We start from the raw sequence: 27,608 nt of genomic DNA, 5'->3' as shown, positions 1-27,608 counted from the left end.
AGACAAGAAAACTGATTTTTACCTCACAGGTACATATTAAAAGAATCCTTGAGCAGATGTTTCACTGTACAGTTAAAATGATCAAGTTTTCAAATGCCAAAAGGAATGTAACATACCTTTCGAAAAGAACTCCTTAAAACCATGGTTTTTCTGTCAATCATGTATAAAACTGTGGCAAAGGTTTAACGATAACCTCATTTTAAAGTGTAGGTTACACAGAAAGAAAACATATTAACACAATGACCTTGTTATTCCAAAATATGCTAACGGAGCTTCATCTCACTGATTAGAGCACCATCCACATCATAACTCTAGAAATCTAATTTGCAGGCTTTATTTTTTTATATACATATATATTTTGTTAATCCCCAAGGGAAAATTGTCTTTTTTCATGACCTCTGACAGTCATATCACCCTTGTTCTAATTTTTTTTGTCTGCCATTTATGAGTAGCTCTGGTATAGAGATATCTCAGAATGATCACTGATTCAGTATCACCAAAAATGCAGAAAAAGCTTACAGGTTATACTTTAGACCATAGTTTAAATTCAGATCTTCATCCTGAGTTAATTACTTAAACATGTGCTGCATTTTTGTTTATTGAGAAGTAATACTTACCTGCTTAATGACAATATATTAGAAACAAAACTCTTAATTTTATCTCACTTAGATATTTTGTTAGATGCCTTCAGAATTGAGTGCAGTGTGATCAAAAACTTGCAAACAGGATATCACTGCCTGCGTATACAGATGCCCTTTTATAAATATCTTACATTTTCTATGTGTTCTTCAGATGTTGTTAATAGGAAGGTATGCAAGCGTTAAGCAATGAGCTTCTTTCGCATGGCTTGAGAGTATTAAACAGTATAAGAAAGTCCCTAATTACTTGGTCATTGTAAACAGTTGTTGTCAAATTCAGAAAAAAGGAAGTTCTAATAGTATATCAAAATCTACTATTTAAAAATGAGTGTTGATACTTTTAAAACTAAAATTATATGGTTTGAATTTTTATTTCTACTAAGTATAAAATATCAATCCATTATAAAACGCATTGACCTTCTTTAGTAACCCCCTATCTCACTATAAATTAGAACCAAATATTCTTCTTGTGTGACTTTAATACGTAGAATAAAATGAAAATCTGAAGTGTCACCTTAAAGTGTATCTCTGCCCCACCTTTAGCTTTGCCTAAATCGTGACAGGACAAATGCATTATAGGATTATATGCCAGATGTAATGCTATTATTCAAAATATAATCTGTCCATTTCAGAAAACCACTCCAGATATTTATTTACTTACCAGAACCAGAAGATTTCAATATACACAGAGAGCCTCAAAATATATTACAATAGAAGTCTTCAATTCTAGAGTTTAAATAACATAGGAAGGAATTCATCCCATGGTTTAAGTGTACTTTAAAAAGTGATGAAAAATTATAATCAGTGAAACGCTGTGATAATTTATTTTAAACTGATTTATATACATGCTGTATATTCAATTTAAACATCTATCACACATATAAAGTAGAGGTTGTGGGAAAATGTAGTCACTCCTGATTGGAACCAATAACAGTAGATGAAACAGATAAATTTTTTACTCATAAAAAAAAATAAAAGCGAATGATGTATGAGAGAGTTATTTTTTACTTTTTAGTACACTTTTTAACTTAATATAAGCGTGTTTTTTAAAAAGTATCTTTATATATATATTATTTTCAGCTTTTTAGTCTTGGGTTTGTTTTAATTCTATCCATTACTAGCGCCATCTATTGCTGAAATCTTGAACTATTCTTCATATGAAAATTTCATTTCTTAATTAACATGGATTAATTGATCAATTAGTGAAACTGATTATTGATTCATGTATTGTCATCGGAAGTGAGTAAGTGTGCAAAATTTCAAGTCATTTGGACAGTAGGAAGTGGGTTAAATATTGATTACAAGATTTATACCAGATGAACAAACAGGTGAAGTTAATATAAGCGTGGTAAAAATGATCAAGTATTTGTTTACGATCGTGAGAATAATCATGCATGTTTCTTACAAAAATTCTTCTCTTTCCCTTTTTCTTTATTATGATATTGTTATCTTCATGGGATTACTGTTTCTGGGCTTGGAATGGCATGTTGGAATGGATTTGCATCTCAGCGGACTGTAAAATACCTAGGTATGTAATAATAATGTAATAACATTTAGTAACATTTTAATAGCAATATTAAAAATACAAATATAAACATGCTTTATATATGTCGAAAAGAACTGCATGTAAGTATAATATAAGTTGATATCTACATCTATTATAAACTATCCTTAAATCATAATACAACCAGGGTGACACAGAAACAATGATGCAACAGCCACCCAGTAAAAACCTTTCCATAAACAGATGGCTCTATAAAGCTACAACATACATAATAAGGCAAAGCTCTCAGATCCTGTCCCAACAAATAAATCATTAAAATATGCTTAGTGTCCTTCAGAGGGTCACCTATTCGATTTTAGCAGTTTAAGGATTAATAATACATTTAATTTAAATAGAGATTAAAACACTCTCCTAACGCACATACACTAGACAGCAGCAAAAAATATATATAAGGTTTAGAGAAAAGATCGGGCTACCTTTAGTTGAAAGTAGCTCAATTGTTTCCAGGGTGCAGACAAACTGAACATGTCAGTTAAAACTTCCAGCAAATCAGGCATGAAAGAGACTGAAAAGGAAGTGCTGCGTTTCCCACTCTGCACACTGCAGCAATTACAGCATACATTGAAATCTGCTTTTGTCGTATGAAAACCAATTGAGATCAATTCTTGGCAAACCACAAACTGGAGAGGATTTAAATAAAATAATTATGTTTAATATAGATAGAATTTGAAAAGAAAATACATAAATGTACAGAAAACACACAGAAGCCAGTAAGCACTGATGGCCCCTGCAGACCCATTCACAGCTCCTTTTGTCTATTTAAGTGATAAAAGTCATTGATAGAAGTTAAAAGATGTTTACAACAAACAGATTTAGATCATTGCCAGCTTCAGCCCTGACGAGCGCAATAGGAGACAACTGATACAAATGCAATTGTTAGGAAGTAACATCAGGAAGAAATGTACATTGTGTCTGAAAACATATTATGCATGGTTACCATCTTGTGATGAGCTATCAACCAATCACATTAACCCAGTCAACTCTTCACATTGTCCTTTTTTTAATGATCTACAATGAAAGGTTGGATAAGTCGATTTGTGTGTATAACATAGAAGATGTTATATAGTGTAAAGATTAATCAAATAATATGATGCACTGTGGCTGGAAATTAAGGTGTAGGCACCAACAAATTTCTTCCAAACTCTTAATTCCATTAATTATTTTATTATCTTACAATTATTATGTGTTTGGCTCAGTATAACTAGTGTTCTAGTCTGTGAACCCAACACACCCTTTGGTATCAATGCAACCATTGACTTGCTGTAGAAGCCCTTTTCAGCTTGAAACTAGCAGCTTTAGTTCAATTATGTTTCAAACAATGCTAACGTGAAGTCTTGTACAGATTTCTTTTTTTTTACATGATATACTACAGGTCATTTCTTGAAGGAGAGATTCTTTCAACCGTTGGCTTGCTTTATCTTCAACCCATCTAGTCATGAGCTTTATTGTAGGAAAAGCATTTTATGCTGTGGTGGCTTATATGTACTAGATGTAAAAAATATATACTGTGTATACATTTATTTTTCCTTTAAGCATATGCTTCCTTTGTTTTCAGTGCAACATGTTCTGAGTCTTCTGAATGTTTTCCATTCAAATGTTCACTATTGCACTCATGGTGATAAAGATACACAGGGACCTCCGTAATGGATGTTGCTGTATAAGAAGTAGACCGTGATGAGCAATGCTCTCGTCTGCGCTGTCCCCATTGAGTTTTGTATTGCATCCACTGTCTCCTGAGAGCCCCTTGTACCTGAAAAATAGAACGACAATAATAAAAATAGGACTCTGTGTTTCATATTCACTGCAAGTTAGCACTTAACATATTTCACATTGCAATCATAGGGACTAGAACATTTGTGCTCATGGAAACAGCTCATGATATACTCTCATCATAATTATTCAGTTTTTACTTTTGTGACAAACACCTTTTTAAAGTGTTTTTTATTTTAGTTAGATTCATTTAAATTGAGAACTACTTTGACATCCTACATTGCATCTATGGTCTTGGCAGTTGTTTCTAATTTTATATGTTGGCCTAATTAAAAAAAAAATGCCAGTTTTGACATTACTAAGAGAATATCTGAGTGATGCTAATGTTGAATTTATGCATAGATAATGCTGGTTGTAAAATTTGTGCATTTAATTTACATAAAGATTTACATGTTTTCTCTACATACTGCATTTTAGATGGTTTCTACTTATAGTAATATTAGCTGTATAAGCCCTGGGTCATAGAAACTATTCAAATCATCAGAAACAAATTGAAATGTAGAACTGTCAGGTAATTGAAAGGAACTACTCTGGGCATCTCTCTCCTTGTAGGTTTTGTTTTGCCGACGTGCTCGCATCGCTTGTGCATTAGTGACAGGAGGAAAAGTAAAAGGGATATCGTTTAGCCAATGTTAGCGGCTAAGTGACTTTGTCTTTCTTTGGAGGTTTCATTTTGCCGACGTGCTCACATCACTTGTGTATTAGCGGTGGGAGAAAAAGTAAAAGGGATACCGTTTTGCTGATGTTAGCGGATAAGCGACTTTGTCTTTTTTCAGAGGTTTCGTTTTGCTGATGTGCTGGCCTGGCTTGTGTATTAGCGGCTAAGTGAGTGACTCTTTTTTCGGAGGTGGAGCCCTTATCCCGACTCCGCCTTTCACTTCTGTGCCATACAGACACACACACACTTCCATGTGTAAACCTTTATATATAAGATATGTTTTTATCATGTATTCCTTAACCTTAATATGTGATTGATTTCAAAACTAAAAATAAATTTATAAAACTCATTGCCCAAGTGCCAAACACAGAAAAAATTGTATGCAGTGTAATGGATGACACACATGAGCTGGCATTTCCAGACACAACCATGCCAAGAGAGTCCTGGGTGCAAATCAATGTTTTTTATTCACAAAATATCTTTAACAGGTACTGAGATCCTTACCCAGCTGGGAGGCCAGTGCAATGGAATAACTAGGGAAGATGAGCACTGCTGAATATTATCTTCCCCAATACACAAGATGGCAAATGGGTTAGGATTCCCACACAGATACCCGCAGGGCATGCTAAAAGCTATAGTTCTGTGGGGTACTCCTGTTGGGTTCTGTGGGGGCCATAAGGGGAAGTTGCAGGGAATCACAATCCTCACTTTCAGGGACATCCATTTGAGCCGGAAGTGCTTCCAGCAGACTACTCCCTAGCATTAGAAGTACTCCAAGTTCCTAATTAAAAGGAGCTGCTCGATTTCAGTCATTATCCTGTGTAGGATAATGGCGGACAAAGACTATTCCAATACCACTAAGTTCAAAGAAGGAAGGAAGGAGGGTAATGCTGGTCGGTGCTCCAGCATTTCAGAACACATACCCACTCACACACCAACATACACTCATACAGAGATAACCTGCAGTCACCAGTCAGTCTAACAAGCATGTCTATGAAAAGTGGAAGGGAACAAGAACACAGGGACATGGTTGAAAACTTGTTCAGTTCAGATTTCATAAAAATGTTAGAAACAAATAGAATACATTTCCAAGCATTGTTGTAGAGCATAAGACTTTATGGATGACCTTGATGGTCTGAATGGTCTATTCTTGTCACAGTTGTATTAACGTTCTAAACTGGAAAATGCATTTGGACTAAAGTACAGAACTGCAAAACTCTCAAACAGAGCAATCAGGCCAGAATTTGAATTCAGATCTGCAGAGCTGTGAAGACGCAGAATTAAACACTGGCATCATCAACATCTTGTAGCATTATGAAGTGCACTACAGAGAAAATGAGGGATGTTCTACAGTATGCCAATTTTACTATTCCAGCCATAGCCGGTAAATCCTTTTAAACCGATACATCTAAAGTTAGAAAGAAAACCTATGAGCAATTCAATGCCAAGAAAAAACCCCAATGCTTATTCTCCTGTTATGTTTCTTTTTTTTATACAGAACTAATGCATTCTTTTTTCTGATACCAGTGTGGTACCCGGCTGGGGTTCATGCCCGGCCGAGATGCCCAGGAGGACAGGAGGAGGGCTTGTGCCTCCTCCAGAACACGAGGGGGCGCCCACCCTGGTTGCTTTGGGGGCCACGGGTACAGAGCTTGGAAGCTCAACCCTGTAGGGGCCCGTGGTCACCACCAGGGGGCGCCCTGATGCCTTGGGAGCCCTGGACCTCAGCAATTCCGCCACACCCAGAAGTGCTGGGGGGAAGAGGATTGGGGACACCCGGAGGACTTCCGGATATACCGCCAGAGCTTCCGCCACACTGGGGTATGGCTACAGAAGCTCCTCAGGATGCACCTGGAGTCCATCCGGGGTGTATAAAAGGGGCCGCCTCCCTCCAGTCATTGGCAAGAGTCGGGTGGAAGAAGGAAGGAGCTCAGAGGAGAAGAGTGGAGGCGGACCAGAGACTAGAAGGCATTGTGTTGTGTGGCCAAGGACTTAAGGGGTGATTGGTGCTGCGGCACTGGGATTGTGCACTTGGACAATGTATATAATGTACAATAAACGTGTGTGTGGTGAAATCAACATGTCTACCTGTCTGTGTCCGGGCTGTTCCCCACACCAGACTTTCTGTATTTTCAAATTATTTTTTTTAGACCAAACCCTTTCTTTTTTAATCACTACATTTTCATCGTGAACAGTAATTTTCCAGATGTCATCATTATCGTGTAACACCACAACTGATAAAATGTAAACAAACCAAAAACAAAAGTAATGTTAAAAACTATAAGAAACAGTGAAAGCGATGTGAAAATATAACTAGGTGCCCCTAGAGTCTAGACACTGACACTTAACTGCTTTGTAAAACATGGAAGTAAGTTTAGACATAAAAAGATGATATACAGGATATGAATGCAGCATTATGTGGGTTTTTGAATTATTGGCTGCACTATTTTTCAATGATAGCAATAAATGCATAACATTCTTTTGTATTATGCACAGGCTTTATATGATGGGGCAAAACTAAATAGCATCTAATATGCATCTTTCAGGGCATAGCACACAGCATAGGGGAATTGCCTGCAAGTTGTAGTGATTTGTCTTCCAGAGTAACTGCACATTTTCAGTCATGCTCTCAGATAATAATGTGTTCAGCTAGCCAAAAATGATGGGACACTTTCTAATAATTCAATAATAATAACATTATAACAATATTATATATTATAATAACAATAATAATGCCATTTTTGCTTGCAAAGAGTCTTTGGTAGATTCCTCTTTTATACCCAATCTTGATACTCACACTTGTTACCATTTAACCTGCTAACTGAGGAACCTTACAGAATGCTACTTGTACAACCTTTATAGTTTTACTTTGCCTCTGTCCCAACTTTTTTGGAGTCTATTGCTGGCATCAATTTCTAATTTTTTTATGTTTAACAAATAGAATTAATTTTGTCGGTGAAAACAATGAAAATCTTTTCTTTGTCCTTTTGCCTGTTAAATAAAGGTTCAAGTGAGTTATCAAATTACAGATTTTAGTTTTTATTGTATTTTTAGAAAGTGTCAAACCTTTTTTGGAAATGGGGTTTGTATATGATCATCTTATCTGTTTCTTCAATAGGATGAATTTATTACTAAAATAAAATACAAAAATGTTGAGGACACAGTAATGCTGGTGTTTTTTTATTTAAATGGTTTGTTTACTCTGTGTTGCATGCTCCCACATCACCTTCTATATGGAGAATATATTACTATCATATTATAATATGCAGAATTTACAGAAAGCATCATAAAAAACATTGCATTAAAGATGACCACAGCTACAATTTTCAAAAGCTCACATGTGTTAAATGGGAGCTGTATGAACTTATTTCTTTGACAAATTAATAGTTTCTTCTCCCACAATCCAGTAGTGGCAAGTGTCACACACATGCGATTAGGAGGCAGTGAAAAGGCACAACTGAAGGTACAGTAAATTCATGCCAGGCCAGGGGGTGGCGGGGCACGCTAATCCTTTCTCTGCTGTCTCTGCAGATCAAAAACGGGAAATTCTGCCTGATTCTGCTTCCGGCCCTCAAGACATCACTTCCTGGCAGACACCTTAAAACCCGCACCACTTCCTGTTTCCAGTCAGTCAAACCTATGCATATCTCTGCAACTTAATTTGCCTTTTGCAGCCAGGGCTAAAGTATACGAGTGGCTGCCCCAAACCTTTTTCTATGTGTCAAGGCTATTTATTTCACACAATACACTGAGATGAACAAATTAGACCACAGTATTCTTACTAACATACCTTGCTTGCTTCTGGAGAACTAGCTAGGTATTTCCAGACACAGTGTAAAATTCCTCCCAAAATGGAATGGGTTTGCCCTGTGGTCTTCTTCCAGTGGGCCGTGTCAGGTTTCCTTCCACAGCATCCTCATTTCATGCTTAAATGGCCTTCAAGTAATTTGTCTTGAAGCCACGGTCCTACTGTAACATTCTCCTGTGCTATTCTGCTCCTAACACTACACTATTCTCTGAATCTCATGACCAGGACAGAGCAGAAAAATTTAAGCACCCCAGTGCATTGTTTTGGTGCAGTTATCCTTAGCGGATTGTCCCAAAGTAGGAGGTCCCACTTTGATCTATTTTCATTTTTCTAATCAAAATAAAGCACACATCATGTAGAATAGACAGACTGAGACCTGCTCCTGAAGCCAAGTTTGGTTGTAGTGTTTGCCAAAGAGCACATGCTGACTAAGAAGAAACATACAGCCATCATATTTGCTCTAAATATGAAAGATGGAAGGTACTGGTGAGGTGCAACGCAAGAGATGAGATAAGCATGTATAGGACAAAGCTAGGCATTCAGTGCTAGACCTTGTCAGTGGGAACTGGTGTATTTTAAATCAGTTGAAATCTATAGTGAAGTTTGTTGTTTTGATTTTTTTGTAATAGTAATTATAATATGCATCCACTTTTAAAACAGTAATTGACCATGTGTTTGTGATAGGTTATGTTCTGTTGCTTTCAAAAGCAACATAAATCACAGGCATGATGACACACTTCTTGCCATAAAATAAAGATCTGCTTCTGTGTTCCTGGTATACAGTATGACATGTAATGATAAAAGAAGGATGTAAAATAGAAATTCTTCATTACGGATATTCAAACATTTTAGGAGTATGTGTACACAATCATAACATAAGAGAGTGACACAAGGGTTAGTAGTTCATCCATTTTTTGTACAGCTCACAGCTCCTGCCCATGTCAGTCTGTGTGGAGTTTGCATATTCTTCCCTTGACTTAGGATTTCTGCAGAGTCTCAAGCTTTCTCCCTTGAAGTGAGTGTGAGGGGTCCTGTCTTGGCCTATTATACTGTTTATGGTTAACCTCTACCTTGTATCCAACAGATTGACTAGCTAATGGTAAATCATCTTATAAACAGCCTATTTTCAAAGAAAAAAAAGGATGTGAGCACCAATTTCTGCTGTTTACTTTTGCTATTTTGTACCCTTATGAGGGTCCAGCATCATGGGAAATAAACATATCTTTAATTTTGATTTATAAGTTTTCCTGAATGCCAGAAGTTTATTAATATGAATTTTTTTAAGCCATATCCACCAGACAGAGATTTGTGAAGGCACTCTGCATCGGACCAGTGGTGCAAGAAAATGGTTTAAGTAGGAGATTGTTTTATTATTGATTCTTTTTTTTTAATTAGGCTTTTTAAAGCTATGTGTGTTGTGTGCACATTTGTATCCCTAACTCATTGTTTGTTCTGTTAATGAACAATGATGTCCAAAGTCAATAATATCTTTTAAATGCCATTTGTCGCTTTCATTTTTTTTTTTGGTCAGCCTGTAACTTGTCAGTGCAGCAAGCAAGTTTTCAAGATGACGTCAACTATTGTCAAATCCTTCATACCCATTATGGATCAACTAATTAACTCTTATAGTAACACAATATCCTCCTCAGTTGATAGGGCCACCTGCTTAAATACCTTGTTTTAAACCTTTTCATTACAGAATCTATAACCTTTTGGATAAATGATGATATTCAGCTTGACATAATTGAAGTAAAAGCATCGTCTTTTTTAAATTTCAGAACACTTAATCAAAAATAAACAAATAAAAATGTACAAAAGATCACACATTAATTTGTTTTTGATCGTTTCTTTATTTTATAATCAGCAGGATTGCAATATACCTGCCAATTTTTTCTTTCCTCTTAAGTGAAATCTCCAACTTATTAAACGATGCTTTGTGCTTCAAAAAATTTCTAGCCAAGTTTGTATTCCTTTTCAAGAGATATACCAATGGCAGTCAGACACATTTCTCTAGGCAGCTGCTGACAACTTGCAAATGAAGGCTGTCATGCTGGCTTAGACACCTTTCCATACCGATAAAAATCAATATTGTGTCAAATTATGGACATTTTCATAAATGAGACTCACTGCCAGATGAAAATGGTTATGATTTGGTTCCTTGAAATTAACTATATTATGCATCTTTTTTAATTTTCTTTTTTGTTGTAAGGGTTTTAGTGTGTGTTGAATCTACTCTTGTACATTAAAAATGTATTTGAAACATATTTACAGTTGTTTATTTTCACATCATTTTGGATACCGTCTCGATTTTGTTAGGGAGTTGCCATTTTGTAAACTTTCTTTCATCTTTTGATTGCTATGATTACTTACTGAGAATGGGACAGTGTGTGTCATTATCACTGTGATGGTATAAAAGATCAGCATTGTGCCCTCCTAGGTCATCTGAGAGTGGATAAAAATATGTTACATATGGTGTGTGCGTTACTTATAAATCATTTCACTTTCAGTACAAAGCTTTCTCGCTTTGTTTTCTCATGATAAATTTTGGTTTCTCATTTGGCTTTGGCAAAAGTCAGGGCTGATTTTTGGCCATGAACTTCTGCTTGCTTTCTGGCTTACTTTTCATCTCTTGATCCCTTTTAATAGAAATTTCCCTACCTTTCCAGTGAGGCATAACAAAAACATGTTCAGAAAATGTATATCAGGGTGTATAGCTTCATATTCCACAAATATTTCTGTTTAAAACTTGACTGGTAATTTAAAAAAATCTTTTAAATTATTCATAAAAAATAACTAATTTTGTATTCCAAAATGTACCTAAAAGACAGCATTGATTTAAATTGAGCACTTTACAGTTATGGATATGAAATTCATGTGCCTTGAAATAGGCTTTTGGTTGATCTTTTACTTTTTCACATGTTATTGATTTAATAACATTTAATAAAGCAGTAAGGCACATTTCAGTCAAATATTCAATCAAAACTACATTCCAAGGATTCATACTTTAGATTAAATTAAGTTAAACTAAACCTCCCTTCCCACTTCTGAGATCTATGTCAACAGACAGCCCAATAAGACATTCTTGATATAAAAGTTGGAAGCGTCAGAAAGATTGAACAGAGGCCTGGTGTGTTTAATTTTGAACAACATGAATGTATTTTAGCTTTGGACCTTTAGTATATGACATCAGATTTTTTGTTGCTTAGCACCAATGTCACATTATATGACTTCTAGTCATATGATACATCAGACTTAATCTGATCTCATTGCTGCACCATGTCAATTTACTCAACTGATAATCACTAGGCAAGTGAAATTTAGCAACTATATGCTGTCTTTCCAGCACAGTTGTGCTCACCCTTTTTACTGACAGCTAATAGCGTGATATTGACAGAGCTGGTGCTGTACAAATGGTTAACAGATATGGCAAGTTCAGCCACAATCTCTGCCTTTTTTTCCATTCTGTTGTGGTATGTAAAACACACAACATCAGACAGACAAGCTTCTCTTCTGCTTGTGAAGTCCAAAACACCCACATTCCTTATTCCTCTCCACTGCATTATATCTGTTGTACTTCCACATGAGTATTCATGTCAGCAGCTCTCAGGCACACAAAGCCGGGCATCAGAGAGTCACCTGACATGTCAAATCACTCCACTGACCTTAACAGAAGGTCATTGCCGATTGTCTAAGAATTACAAAAGTTTATGTAAGTGAAGGCTACAGATGAAACTCGCTAGAAAAGTCGTCAAAAGTGGCATTGCCATAATGCTGCTTAAGGCTATCACATGAATGGGAGTAATTGTAAATCCAACACTATCTGAAAAATAAGCAAATCTTTTTTCCCAGAGTGATTTGAGTGTGGGGCATTCCCAAAACATTTGATCCAGCAACGCAGTAGCATTCGCAACTGAAATTCTGCTGCAAATAAATTGTAGGCAGTATTAAATGTGAATTTCCCCTTGGGATTAATAAAGTATCTATCTATCTATCTATCTATCTATCTATCTATCTATCTATCTATCTATCTATCTATCTATCTATCTATCTATCTATCTATCTATCTATCTATCTATCTATCTATCTATCTATCTATCTATCTATCTATCTATTTGAGATAAGTGTGTGAGATGCACAACTTTCTTTGCACAGATTGATGAATAATATATCTTGTCGATGGTGGAATTTATTGTTTAACTCAAATATTCCAACACATTGTTGCCTAGGTAGTCTGGGAATGAACACCCTATGAAATAATTTGATTTGTGATTGGAAATAATTTATGTATTTTCAAAACTACCAGTTTCCAACAGATACTGTATATTGATGGAAGATTGAGGAAATTGGTCAGTATTTTTGTTTAGTTTTTATTTTTTTTTACCAAAGTAGTGTGTAAATGGAAGCTTCTGCTTAGTAGCTTAGAGCTACTTGTCTTTATTTAGCTTTGAAGCAGTAAGCTACTAACAAGCCTCTCCTTCCCACTTGTTTATTAGATGAATGATTGCGCACTCCACCCTATTATTAACTCTGCCTGTTTTTTTCACCTCGTCTTTTTTTCCCATTGTTTTTCCTTTATTTTTTATCTTTGTGTTATTATTCTAGTGAAAAATGAAGCAAAATGACACCTTTTATTGGCTAACTAAAAAGATTACAATATGCAAGCTTTCGAGGCAACTCAGGCCCCTTCTTCAGGCAAGATGTAATACAGAAACTGGAGTTCCCTGTGTTTATATACACACTAGGACAAGAAACAGCATTGGTAAATCTTTAAGTGAGAAATCTTAAATGTAAAAAATTAATAGATTCATTCAGGCTATTGAATTATTTCAACTTTATTTTAACTTTTTGAAAATATTTCTTTGGTTGTAACATTGTATAAACTAAAATAGATGTGCATTTTTCTTTTTCCTAAGACATAAGATTTTTCATTCATCTTTTTCTGCTTAATACTGTATATTATACAATTACCAAACAATTATAAATCATTTTAATCTATGGGTTTTCTTTGCAATTTTCATTTTTTGGTAGAGACATTCCAACTACTTACTGTATAAGGTTATGTAATTGAATAAAGAAATGAATATATTCTGAAAGAACAGTCTCTTGCCTTTATTTAGATATATGAATTGTGTTTTCAAAAGGGTATCCCGATACTATGATCACTTGAAAACAGTAAGGGGAATTCTAATTTTTTAATACCTGTACTTCAGAACAGTACTATGACTATTAATTGTGGGATATTTATAATTATTTTTAGCTATTTGTAATTTAGGACCAAATCATACATCTGTTATAGTGGATTCATAAAATATTCAGATCCCTTCACTTTGTGCACACTTTATCACATTGTAGACTTAACTTTAAATTTCCCACTTTTGCCCTATAAGCTACATACCATAACCCAAAGCAAGAAAGTGAAAATATGTTTTCACAAAGAATTGCAATTTTTTATAAATTAAAAAATCGAAATTTCTCATTAAAACAAGTACTCAGACCCTTAATTCAGTACTTTATAGAAGCCCCTTTGGCAACAAGTACCACTTTGAATCTTCTTGGGTAAGTCTGTACAAGTTTTGCACACCTGGGTAGTTTACTCCAATTTTACTAGCAAATCTACTCGAGCTTAATTAGATTGGTTGGAAAGTAAGGTGTTGCTCCTAACTCTGGTTATGGTGCAATGAACCTAATTCTGTACTCCTTGTTCACTTCTGCAAACCACTGTTTATTTGATGATATCACAGTTTTTCAACTATAATAATTAGATGTCCTACAGAAAAGAGAGCTGGTTTCTGACACAGTGGTGACAGAACAAACTGTCATTTAATATCTAGTCATCTACTTTAAGAAGCAGACCATGTTTTGGTCAGCATTAACAGAAATGCTATGAAACACCTGCAAAGACGTGTGTGATAGACAGATTGCAACTCTACATTGGCACTGTTATGATGTGATAGAAAAATCACATTACTGAAAGAAAAACCCAATGCACACTTGGGGAGAACATGCAAATTCCTCATCGACAATAGCCAGGATTGGGATTCAAATGAAGGAATACCTATTACCAACAGCGACTAATTACAAATAAAATAAAAAATGTATTACCTCTCCATTGAAAAAGCAGAATATAGTTGCCACTAATAATCCCTAAAAAAGAAATGCATAGTGATGTTAGACTTTTCAGTTTCTTTCTTTCTATTATTTTAACTTTTAATCTGCTAGTAAACACTTACCTGGTAGTGCATCAGTATGTGCATAATGTAGTCATAAATTTCCCCAGCTAATCTGTTCTCTGGTCTCCAGGGAAAGATGACAAACTGAATCCCCAGTAAGGGAACAAGAATTAAGGTGGCTCTCACAGCTTTCATGTACATATTTGATTCAGCTCGATGAGTGTCTCTTAGCTTTGTGACTAAGACTCTCACTATGTTAAGTAAAAAGAACAAATTTACCTGTAAAACATAAGGAGTGTTTAAAAAGCAGAATGCATTCAATTTCTTCTGCAACTCATCTTTGCTCAATGTGAAATTAAAAAAATGTGAAATATTTAATATACTCAAGGTAGAATAAATATTTATGGCAAGAATTATTCAGTGAAAATGAATATTATTTCCAGTTAATATATTAATATTATGAGCTTTTAATTTAAAACGTTCAACATTTAGCCACTGTTCCTAAGTATCTTGCAGTCATTCTACTGTTCAAAATTGAACAGACAGTAACAGATGTAATTTTTTTCATTTATTTCGACCTGAAATTAACTTTGAAATATTTTTCTTGTTTTGTACATACACACTAAAGTAATGTCTCTCCAACTTAAACAGAGTAGATATAAAGTAAAGAGATCATGTATGTTATATTGTCTATATGTGTTTATATACAATCCAATATGATATGTGTATTGCATATGGAGTAAATTTCAGCATATATAAAGTCAACGAATAAAGTATATTTTTTAATAATTTTCTAACTATACTAAGCAATACGGACAAATATGAATCCAAATTGGGTATAAAAATCTTATGAGGAATAGATTTATGTATAAATAAAGTATTATATAGGTATCAAGAAAACATATATATATATATATATATATATATACAGTAATTTAAAGTGGAGTTTGAACTACAAAATGAAAATTTTAAGGCATATTATATGAAATACTTGTGTCAAAGTCAAAATCATGTTAGTTATGTCTTATGTACAGTATATACCAAATTGTATTGGTGAAAGTCATAGTGTTCAACTTACCTGTACAGAATTAATAATATGTAATATTCATGCACTCATCCATCCCTCAGTATATCCATGACAGCCTGACGAGTTACAGTAGCTATGCCATTAAAAGATCCTTAGGTTCTGCTATGTGAGGAAATTGTAAAATGGGTGATCGATCGTGCCTACTGTTTTAGTTTTAACACTAGAATCCCTGAAGCCTATGAAAAAACTCGTAATCCTGGGCCACCTTAGATTCCTTCGCCACCTTGTCATGAGCTCCTTTGTTTTCCAAATGTGTCAAGCAGCACAGTCACAGGCAACAAGCAGCCTGCTATCCCATCCCCCCCACTGGTGCAGCTCAAGTCGCACAGAAGATTCTCAGAGCTCAAATCTGTTTATCTGGGTGTGAGGTGCCTGGAATTGTAGAGGGTAAATAATATATCGTCATTTGGAATACAAACATTTCATGTATGCTCTGTGTCTACAATGATCTATGTAGCTGTAAGATGACAGGAAAATGTGAGGCAGGAATTGTTGAAAACATAACTAAAATAGAAACGTTTTTCATGTTTTAGTAATAATTGACAAAATGTAGATATGAAGTGTATAATATGTGAAGACTGAAGTCCAAATATCAAATAAACACTTTCACAAAAGGTACAAGTATAACAAAACAAGTGTGGTTTTATTCAAGAATATAACTCTTTATAAAAAGAAGTTGGCTTAGAGTACAAAGTAGATATGTCCACTTGGCTGATGCAGCGGTAACAAGCACTGTCTCATAATCAAGAGGTTGTAGGTTTGATTCCCGGGTCCTCCAACATTTACCATTTTGAGTAGTGAGCTGCGTTTTTTATTACTATGTTGTGAATTGAAATTTTGCATACAAGTTGATAAATATTTTGTATGTCTTTATTTGTAACTTAGGCAAAGCAATGTAATATTAGTGTTACTTTAGTGAGAAGAATTCATGTTTACAACCCCCCCCCCCCCCCCCCTCCCCAGGACTAAGTTGGAAAGTGAATTTTACGATAGGGTTGGGGGGGAAGTGCCTCAAACAAGTTTGATAAGTGTTTCTCTGAAGTCTCTCATCCCCCACACAAAGCCAGGCTGCCTAACTGCCAAACTTTAGCTCAACATATGGTTTTAGGGGCAGGTGTGAAGGTGTTCCATTCCCCCATTGGTCTGAAATATGGCTGTTTGGAACTGGCTTGTATCAGAAGCCTTTAAGTACTATGACGCATTATTGACTCTAGGGGTTGGACAGAAAATCTATAAATTTGCTCACTCCCTCACTCTCTCTCTCTTACCAAACTGATGCATGAACTGAAAAGGACAACACAATGAAGAGCACAGCTCGGCAGCCATATTGAGACAGGCATGCGGCCTGTTCTGCAGAAAGCTGACCACAAAATAATGCCTTAACTAGAGACATTTTAAGTAACTAACAAGTCTGTGTGCCACCTGAAACTACACATCACTATTTATCAGGTTGTATGGTTGCCAGTGTTCAAATGTACTTTGCATAGTGTTATTATTTATGAATATTATCAATAATACATTGTTTAAATTGTATTTTAACTCCTGCTTGTCTTTCACTACACCTAATTGCCTGAAGTTATAGATGTAGAAGGAAAGGTGGGGAGAAGTTATATACTATAATACCTCATAAACAGTGGTAAGTCTGTGAGATTTGAGGCATTCTGACAAAGGCTACATATTAATAATACAAAAGGGGAAAGTAGAGTAAAATATTGCTCTACCAAGACAAAACACTATTATATAATAAAAACATACATTTGATTTTAATCTGTAACAGCCGGTGTAAATTTATGGTACTTGTAAAAGTTAGCGTTTTTTTTTTTTATTTAGTTTTATTCTCCCAGTCACGTTCACGCTCCCCCTGATCTGACACTGCCATTTTCAAATAAAAACGTGCTATAACTGAGGTGAACTCAGATGAGGATGAGGGTTCTACATCAGAGAAAGAGAACAGAAGCCCACCCTGCAAGAAACGTCTAGTCACACATAAGAACAACACAGCTGCACCAGGTGTAAAGGCGAAAGATAGCACCGTTTGCAGCAACAGGTTGGCAGTCAATCTACCATCCTTCAATGAAACAGCAGGGCTTACCAAACTTACCAAGGTATCATTCAAAGTTCTGTTTGTGATTATGCTTTGTGATGGTCTTTATATAAAAAACATTTATATGTTACTTATATAAAAGCTAGATCGAGCGTTATTTACTTATCTTCCTCCAGCGTAAAGTCACAAGTACACTGCAGAGCTTCCTGTATTTGATCGACACAGGCATGCTGACAAAGTACATGTGCAGTGCCCCTCCTTATTCAGGAAAAGATCCCAGTCATCCCACGGGAGAAAGACTTTCCGAGACTAACGTCATAAAGTTTATGAAACTGTTTCTGGACAAAGGCAGAACCGTAACAACAGTTGCGTAAAGTGCGACTGGCGCTTCCACCTGCAGCTAAAGTCATTCGTGTACTGAAGTAGCATTGCAAATGTACTTTGTCAGCATGCATTAGTGGGCCTTTGGGTTCTCACTGCTCAGTTAGCTACATGACGTAATCTTCATCTGAAGCTGAGATGGAAATGTGCAGGCAACCTAACTACTGAATAAATCCCATTTTTTGGAGTCACATAATAAAATTAAGAATCCCTTACATTTTTTTACTTTAATCCTTCAGAACATATTACAATGAAATGGCCAAATTTTGGAAATACATTTTGAAATCTCATAATAGAAACAATAGAGGAAGCTTAGTTAAATTCAGAAGCAGAGGAAAATATGGACTTTATGCCATTAGTCATCTTGAAATAACTGTGGAAGCACCCTTAATAGAGGAAAATAGGCACAAACCCCAGCACTTAATCAAAGGCACTATTTATTTCGCCATTTTGAAGGATTTTTAATCTACACACAAGTTATAAATAAAATAGTAAAATAGTAATGTCAGATTTTAATGTGTTGTTCAAAAATTGCATGTTGTCATTTAATACTTAAATACAATTTTAAGTTGTTGAATATATGCTGAAATTTCTTCCTTATAAATTAAATTTGACCATATTAATACTGTAATGCTAGATTAGACTTTATGTATGGTATAGTTTGATTCAGTCAAATCACATTATGAACTACTGTATGCTGACTTGCATTCTGAGACAAGGCCTCCAAATATCTCGTTTTTGCACTTTTGTACTTTACAGGTACTATAAATCTACTATACTGTATATTGAAGAAACTGAATTCAGATGGTTACTTAACATTAAAAACATTTTTAGAAGCACAGCAAGTAATTAGAATTTGTACTACATAAACAATACTTACTAGTAAAGCTGCCATAATAGGCCCATGGACAATGTAAAGAAGGTGCGTTTCCACACTCATCCAACAACTGTGGGACACAAACATAAAAAAACATAAATAAACAAATACCACAATACTTTATCACAGATTTCTACTTAAAGTCATATAAAAAACATGCTCACTTGTCATCAAAATATTTTGTTCTGCCAACTGCATGAATAGATGCAGGTACCAAAGGAAAACCTGTGAAAAGATGGATCAAGAACAAACCTCACACAGTTGAAATGGCATCAAAGCATGAATATAAGCTCTGCAGCTACGTAACAATTTTAATGCAGTAAATCAGATTTGTTTCAGAACAATTATTTTATCTGATTACCGTAATTACATGCAAATAAATGGATATCGACTGACAATTGATATCTGCAAGATAGTACCAGATATTCTCAATGTTTTAAAGAGATCACACTCTCCATGACAAGTTTTACATGGTGATTGTCTTTGTTCTACTCCTGTTTGGTAGGATTTTCAAATAAAATTTTGGATTTCTTATGGAGTGAGTTTGCTTTTTGCCCATTAAGTAAAGTACTGTTCAGACAATCAATATAGAATTATAAACTTTACAATCCAAAAAGAATTCCATCAAAATGAACACCCAGTTTTCCTCTTCTACCCAGATTAGAGGGCTAAGAGACAAAAGAACCCCATGTGAAGTGATTTCTCATATGTACTAAGACAAAAGAAAAAGGTTAGCAGGGACCAGGCATGGTTAGTTTAGAACAGTAGTAATTAATTTCTGCCAAATTATGAAAATATTTGAGCTGTTCCTCACTGTCAGAGAGAGACAGAGAGAGACACTAACATTTTATCCAGTTACAGATTATACTAGTCATAACTTTCCCACTGAAGTATGAAGGATGGATTAGGTTTCTTCTTGTTAAGTAAAACAAGTCTTCATGCCAATAATGTGTAGGGTTAAAAAATCAATTTTTCATCATATAGTATAATCTTATCCCGTTAGCTGTTACTGTAAATGTGGCTGATATAGGATTGGGAGTAATGTTACATCTAAGGCCGTCTAAGGGATATGTTATATTAATTCATCCCAAAAATCAGGGTGCAGACCATTCTCAAAACATATGACCATGCGCATGATGACTTTCTTCAAAATTTGACTTTTGTTCTGAACACATTTTATACAATTTAAAACAAAATATAGATGTGCAACATAATTGTGCAATTTGCATTTTTTACTGAATTATGACATACTTTATACAGATTAAAAGATAAATGTGATACTTTTCAAGTCAAAGTTATTTCTTCACAATAATGGTATATATTAATTTACCACATAAAATTGAATTCTAAAATGAAGTGTTTTTTTTATAAAATTTAAAAACACAGCTTAAAATTTTTCAAGCCAAAAATGTTATTGAGGAATTGATGAGATTACACACTTATCACAATCCATGTTATTTTAAGAAGGGAAAAAAAAGCAAAAAGCACACCATAGTTGTGACATTCAGCCATTTTAAAATGCTATGCACTCTACATATAGCAGAACCTAATACTCTGCACTTTACTTTTTATGTTTCTGAGTTTTCATTGATGACCTCACCATCAATTTTCACAAACAGCAAAAAATGGTTTAATAAGATTTCCATATTCCAGCCTTTTTCATCATTCTCTAAATTCTGACTCTGAGCATGCTGATTTATTATGATGAGTTAAACATTAAGGTAGTTGTTCTTTCATGTGCAGCAGATGCCATTTGTTCCAACTGTTGGATGCACATCATTTGCTTCATGTCATTTACTTGGGTATGAAACACTTTACTGTCTTTTACTCTCCATTTCTTGTAAACTTTTTCCAGCTTTTGCTCAAAATGCATACTTAGATATTTTTTAAGTTTCCTTCATATCCATTGTCCACATATTGAGATATTTTTTAAGTTTCCTTCAGATCCATTGTCCAAATATTGGCGGCATTGTTTATATAATTTTAGGTGAAATGCTCCAATGGCATCATGTAGTTAGATGGATATTGTTGCTGGCGCTGGTGTTGGTGCAAAAATTTAAAATGAGATGATGAAGTAGCCTCAGGTTTTGTTTTGGTCTTGCAGTATGAGTGTAAGGGTTGCTTCATTTAAGTTCCACTAGCATCTAGGATAGAAGTTCGACCACTGCTGGACGCAGCACATGCTGGTCAGAAGCCTTCTGCAGTTTAGTGCCAGGTTGATCAGGGCCTCTGTCTGTGTCCTCTTTATCCACATCAGTCTGTGACAGGCCTTACCCCATCACTGAGTCTTAGATTTTTACTTTAGCTGCTCTGCTGAGACTGTACCCCTGTTTTTTATATATTTGTGTTCCTTTTTATTTTTTAAACATAGGGCCATCTGTTCTATAAGAACACTTATTAAGAGTATCTGAATGCTTGATACATCAAATAATAGACTTTTATGACGTTAAAGCACTACTGATTGCAGAGCACTGTCTAAAGTGTCCATCCCAGGCAAACAGATGAAAATATCTTCTGTGGTCAGGATACTTTAAGGCTCAATGTTTTTTTTTTATTATTATTATTTATTCATGTTTAGATTTACCTTCTTTAATGAAAGAAATTATAGAATAGAATAATAAATATTTCAGGAATCAATACCTAAATTAATACCTTACATATAATGTATTCACTTTTTTTTGCATTAAACATAGTTTTAATATCAACGTCAATTAAACAACATTAAAAATGATGGCCTTCATTCACTCAGAATATAGAAGCAATGTAGGAAGTACTTACAAATAGAGAAGCTTTTATCTTTGTCCCTCTACATGGGAATAAATCACTGTCAAAATCAATGTTTTTGCATCCAAGAACAATTACACTCCAAATTTAGCTTCCCAACACTATTTCCAAACTAGAAACTTTGCTAAATGAAATCTGCCCAATTTTCCTCACCTCCCACCTACTTCTATTCTGGAAAAAATACTGATCAGTCCTGAGAACTCAGACAGCATTTCTATAATATACATGTATAACAATACTTTAAAGTCTTTTCCTTTCAAAGATCCCAGAGTACAGTGGGAAAAGGATCTCTCACTCAACATTTCAGAAAAGGAGTGGAAGGCAGCCATGCACAGAATTCACTCGAGCTCCATATGTGCAAAGCATACAATTATTCAACTTAATATCTTTTATTGAGTTTCCAGGGTAAGATCCAATCTACGAACATTGCAATCAAGCTCCAACTTCAGTAGGCCACATGTTTTGGGCCTGGACCAAATTAACATTATTCTGGACAAAACTTTTTAAATGCCTATCAGACAGCCTTGGTGTCACAATCACTTCTAATCCATTGACAGCTGTGTTTAGTGGACTCCCAGATGGGCTTAAAGTGGAGAAGAACAAACAAACTGTGATTGCCTTTACTTCACTATTAGCACACAGACTTATCTTACTCTGGAAGAATCCTATCCCACCTCTTTTAAGTCAGAGGGTAAGTTGATGTTATATACTATTTGAAATTGGAAAAAATCATATTCTCACTTTGAGGATCTATTCAAAACTTTTTAAATACCTAATCAACAACATTTCAGAATTTATTTCTCTTTGGGTGGGGATTGAATTGAATTGAATTTAGTTTTGTTAAGTTTGACTTGATTGTATGGAATGTTACTTGCTTTTAATAAATTCAACAAAAAAATCTAAAATAATTAATGAATTAAAAAAACAAAAACTGCATAATTACTCTACTTATGTAAAATCTAAGATATCTAACAAAAACTTAAAAAAAAACAAAACTTTTTTTGGTAATATTTTTAATTATAAAAGCGGTAAAGTACAGATAACGCTAATAAGGCCTAATCTCACTCCAACACTGATTTCCTTCATGCAAATGCTGCAGGCACTAGATAACTATCCTTAGTTGATGTATTTCCTAATTTTCTGTCAGTGTTGCGCTTTGGTATGTACTCATCTCTTCAACATCAATACAAGTACAAAAAACTGCAATGGTCACTTAAGGGTTACGTAAGTATAACATTATTACTTGCGCTGACAGCACAAACCTTTTAATCCACACTGGAGATGCTCCAATTGCAGTTAGTACAGTGATTGAATAATATGCTCATGAAAAGGTATTCATGCATTATCGGTGAACTGAGCTTTTATTTTGTTTGTGTTGGCCCTAGCTTCATTTTAACGTCCAGCGTTGTACTTTAGTCATGTAATGCCTCCAAGAAACCAAAATTGATCAAACAAAGGTAATCACTCTCAACCTCTGAGAGCTATGGAAGATGAAAAGCAAAGAGATTCATAATGGTTGTGGGAATTTTGTGCCTAACTATTTGAGTATAAGTAGTCATGTATACAACTTCATCAAAGGTAAGCCTCTGTACTAGACTCTTCGATGTCAGGAGATCAGTTCAAAATGAAAGCAGGCTTTAACTCATCCAACAACCCTGTGGCTGGCAAATTAATAAAAAGCCTTTAAGCTGTATCAAGCTAAAGCATGTATGGCTACTAGGTGGAATAAGCAGAACACAACATTATCGTGCCAAGGGATCACACCTGGGAGGGAAGGAGATATGTAAATTTCTGGTTGAGTAAGCTTAACCTACTGCATTCATTCCAGCTGATTCTATTGAGGAAGTCCACTTAGCAAAGTTTGCAGGTATATTATCATGTTGTAGCAATAAACTATTGAGCTGTACTTGAAATCTCAAAGAAAACTTTAGCATCAGGAAAAGTTCTACAAACCTATTAAGTCGGGTAGCTGAGCTAGACACAATGTGGGAATCATTTAAAATGGCAGAAGAAAAGATGGGGACCATAAGTTATATGTGAATTCAATGTTCTCCAGGTTTAGGTAATTATACATGTTCATATGTCATTTTGGTACCCATTACAGTTTGTATTAAAGTGCAGTGCAGATCTCACTAAAAAGACTTTATAAATATTCCTGGTAGGTTAAAACAAGTAATAAATACTTTAAAATCCTAAATATGAAACATTCAAAGGCAGGTTAGGCTCCTCAGCAAGTCACATGCGACTCTCTCTCTTCTCCCTCTGTCTCTCTGTCTACCCAGCTCACACCAGTGGATCCTCCCAGTTGGAGGTGACACCGACTGCTGTGGTTGCCTTCACCCAACTCCCATCCTGTCTTATCAGCATTTGCCAAGAGGCACCTAGTTAGCCCTCTGTCTTACCATATGCTCCAGCAATGCTTCAGGGATCCCTGGAAGGGTCAATTCAAGTTCCTGCTTCAACACAGTGGGGACACACTTCGGAGCTCAACTGACTTGGCTTCCTCTTGGGACTCATCCACACTGCCTCCTCTCCTCCTCCTCTATGACGTCATTGCCACATTTACTGTACTTGCTCTCACAAATTTTGCCTTAACATTTCTTTTCCAACTCACCTCCTAAAGTATGTTCCGCTTGTTTTCTTCTTTTTAAATATTGGCGGGTGCAGGTGCTTAATTACGCACTCTGGAGTGCTAACAAGGCTAAATGGCCACATTGTGTTCATGCCCACGTGAATGCATGCTCTGCCAGCCACTTCATCCACACCCCAGAGTAACTCCACCACACTACCACTCACCTGCACCACTGCCCCCAGGCTTGACTGCATTGTATATTCCTAAAAAATGCTATGAACTCTATGTACATAATTTATTTTAGAATTATAACATTTTATATAGTTTTATATAGCGGTTGTCTGAGTCGATGGGATGCAGATGGGTCCTGACAATCACAGTGAAAGAAAAGGTAGGAAAATTCATGGTTTTACCTTTCCGATGTGAATTTTAATGTTTATTGGAGTAAGTCATTTAAACGCCATGGGGACAGAGATATGGTTTTATGGCACAAATGTATGGATTATTTATGTATTGAACAAATTATTTTTTGCACTGTTTTTGCATGTTTTAGAAGGCATTTTAAATTCTCAATGTTTGAAGAAACACTGCTACTATTTGTGAAGGTCATGGTCCTTTGCATTTTTTGAACTCAGAATTGTTGATAAAATGGCCGGGATGAGCTGGGCAAATGAGGACAAACACAATGAAGAGCATGGTACAACTGTTAATGTTTTTTTTAACTTAATGTTTTCCAAAAGAAAAACAAAGTGCAGTACTCCAAATAGTCAAAAAATAAATACTCCATAAAAGCAAGTGTCTTTGTGGAGTTTAAAATCCAGTAAGAACAAATTATGAATATTCTATTTAAACAAGGTTACAAATCCTGGCAGAACCAATCTTCTAACAACATCCAAGCCGTGGTGCCTACTTCACAAAATGACATCTCCTCTGCTAAACCATTTAAGGCCTCCTGTGCAGGAGGAGACGTCCACCTGACAGTCACAGTTATCCCTTTAAAACAGTCTCACTGTCATTTACTTATTTAACAACTGCACAACATCATAGACATGACTCAAGTGCTATCACACTACTTTTGACAAGTAACTCTCTTACTTGTACATTCCCTCAACCTACTCCATTCTTAGTCATGATTATCAATGCCTTGGGAAGTGAGCAGCGCCAAGGCTGTGGGCACCTGGGACATCACAACACTACAATCTTTTCAGAGCATGTGTGATTTATAACTTGCTGTTGGGAATCATACTTCATAATCTGCTTGATTGTTCTGTGTACACCCTGTATATTTTTACATTTCTTCAATTTGTTTTTCAATTTTATTCTTAAGTTTTATGCTCTTTTGAAATTTACCTTAGTGGGTGAATGCAGTGGCAAAGGGCATGTTTTACAGGAGTTTACATTGTCCCTTATAGCTGTTAACTATAGAAACAACATTTATTTCTGTAGCACAGGAAGAAGAGAATTTATGCACAATCTTTTGAGTTAGGTTCAGAACAGGTTTTGGCAGCACTAGAACAATCCAGAAGCTCACCATCTATGATATTTATTACATCTCAAGTTACATATAAACAAATGTACATATTTAGTCAACGTACAGTCACCAGTCAAATTTACAGCAAGTATTTGGACCGTGGAATGAGGAGAGACTCCCAAAGTAAAACCCAGAAGACACCACACCCATAAACATAATCTAAGGTGCAAGCTTTGGAGGTTGACAATTCTACTAGATTTGACACCATCCTGCTACTTTTATTATTTGATAGGTAATAACATTTTTAGTCAAAGTCAACATTTATGACTATTAAAAGCTTTTCTGAATTTGATTATCTTTTCACCAATGTAAAACATCAAGTACAGCTTTTGGTTATTGTAAATAAAGAGACAAACCTTTGGCACCATTGAACAGGTGCTTTAGAAAGCCTGAACGGATGGTTATAGCTGAATATTATCTGATGTACTTATATAAAAATAAATTGTTTTATTAAATGAAAAATTGGTTAAGAGAATTCAGAGGTGAGTATTTTGCATTCGTAGGTTTGTACGTATCCACTGGTCTTTATATTTCATTTTATATTATATAAGCTGTAATTACACACAGTATCTTTGTTTTAATTACCCTGTCCTTTTGTCACTGACATGCAAATGAAATTTTCACTTTACACACAGTTACAAGTAACAAGCCATTGTGTTAAGTGGCTATCACATCTATGAAAATGTGCAAATGATAAAACAATACAGGTGGGTGATCAAAAGGGAAAATAAAGACAATCTGCTTGATTTTAGACAGAACCAGTTTTAAAAGGCTCCCATCTACAGAATATCAATTATATGAAATGTAACACAAGGCAGACTGTACCATGAAAAAAATGCAAACAGTGTGAATTTTCTTCTGTCCAGGAGACTGTATTCAAAATACTGAATTAAATTTTGCAAATTGACAAAGATGATTTATATTTGTTAATCCACTTCAAAAAAAGAATAGTTAAAAGTGTTTTCACTACATCAGATATATGAGAGCCCTGGTGCAAGAATTATGAGCTAGAACAGATTAGAGTGATTGTCAATTGTGAACAAAGAGTTGATGACAAATTACTCCTTGTAGCCTCCATAAAGAGGAGCAGATATTTAAAGAATGATAAAAAATTATTTGAGGTCCATCATTGCAAGCAAGGGCACAAATAGGTGTTATGTAGAGTAAGTGTTGCATTGATAGTCCATAGGTGCTGTCTATGGGAATCAAAGGGGCAACTGTCACACCACTCCAATCCTGTAGCGATGCTAGATGCTACATTCAGACCACAGATAAGAGTTACTCAATTGTGATTGGTGGTTCATATCTGTTTTTTTTTACTGTTAAAATTAATTTTGCAAGCTACTGTTTGACTGTTAAAATTAATTTTTCAAATCCAATGTATTGATATCTTACCTAATCTTACTTAATTTGTCAGCTCGCAAGTGCATAAGGATACTTTCAGTAGGATTAACTTCATACAGTATCTGCACACAGAAACTTGAGTTACACTAGAGATGAACCAGAACCGATCAGAACAAGACGTGAAGGGGTTTAATGCAAATAGTGGTTTGAGAATTTCAGAATGTTGAGAGGAAACATTCAATTGCCAGACTCACTCAGCAAAATACACTCTTGAGATGTGATTTTCTAGAAAATGGGATGTATTGGCAGCCTTTCTTTCTATCTTCTTTTTTTTTTCACAGTTCCCTGAAAGGATTGAACCTACAGTATGTCAAATGAAT

At 35.2% G+C, this 27,608-nt stretch overlaps 1 protein-coding gene across 2 annotated transcripts in view; it reads right to left on the bottom strand.

The window, feature by feature from the left end:
• Nucleotides 1-2,832: 2,832 nt before the first annotated feature.
• calcr (calcitonin receptor) overlaps nt 2,833-27,608 on the bottom strand; it is a 180,658-nt gene continuing 155,882 nt past the window's right edge. For both annotated transcript variants that reach the window (XM_028817092.2, XM_051936106.1), the window contains exons 8-12: nt 19,162-19,222; nt 19,001-19,067; nt 14,669-14,887; nt 14,541-14,582; nt 2,833-3,952 (exon numbers count right to left, since the gene is read on the bottom strand). In XM_028817092.2, coding sequence (XP_028672925.1) covers nt 3,731-3,952; nt 14,541-14,582; nt 14,669-14,887; nt 19,001-19,067; nt 19,162-19,222 — 611 coding nt within the window. In that variant the 3' untranslated portion in view covers nt 2,833-3,730. The remainder of the gene's footprint in view (nt 3,953-14,540; nt 14,583-14,668; nt 14,888-19,000; nt 19,068-19,161; nt 19,223-27,608) is intronic.

The sequence above is a fragment of the Erpetoichthys calabaricus genome, chromosome 13, assembly GCF_900747795.2.
Source record: "Erpetoichthys calabaricus chromosome 13, fErpCal1.3, whole genome shotgun sequence".
In the NCBI taxonomy this organism is placed as follows: domain Eukaryota; kingdom Metazoa; phylum Chordata; class Cladistia; order Polypteriformes; family Polypteridae; genus Erpetoichthys; species Erpetoichthys calabaricus.
This window is presented reverse-complemented; position numbering and strand designations above follow the sequence as displayed.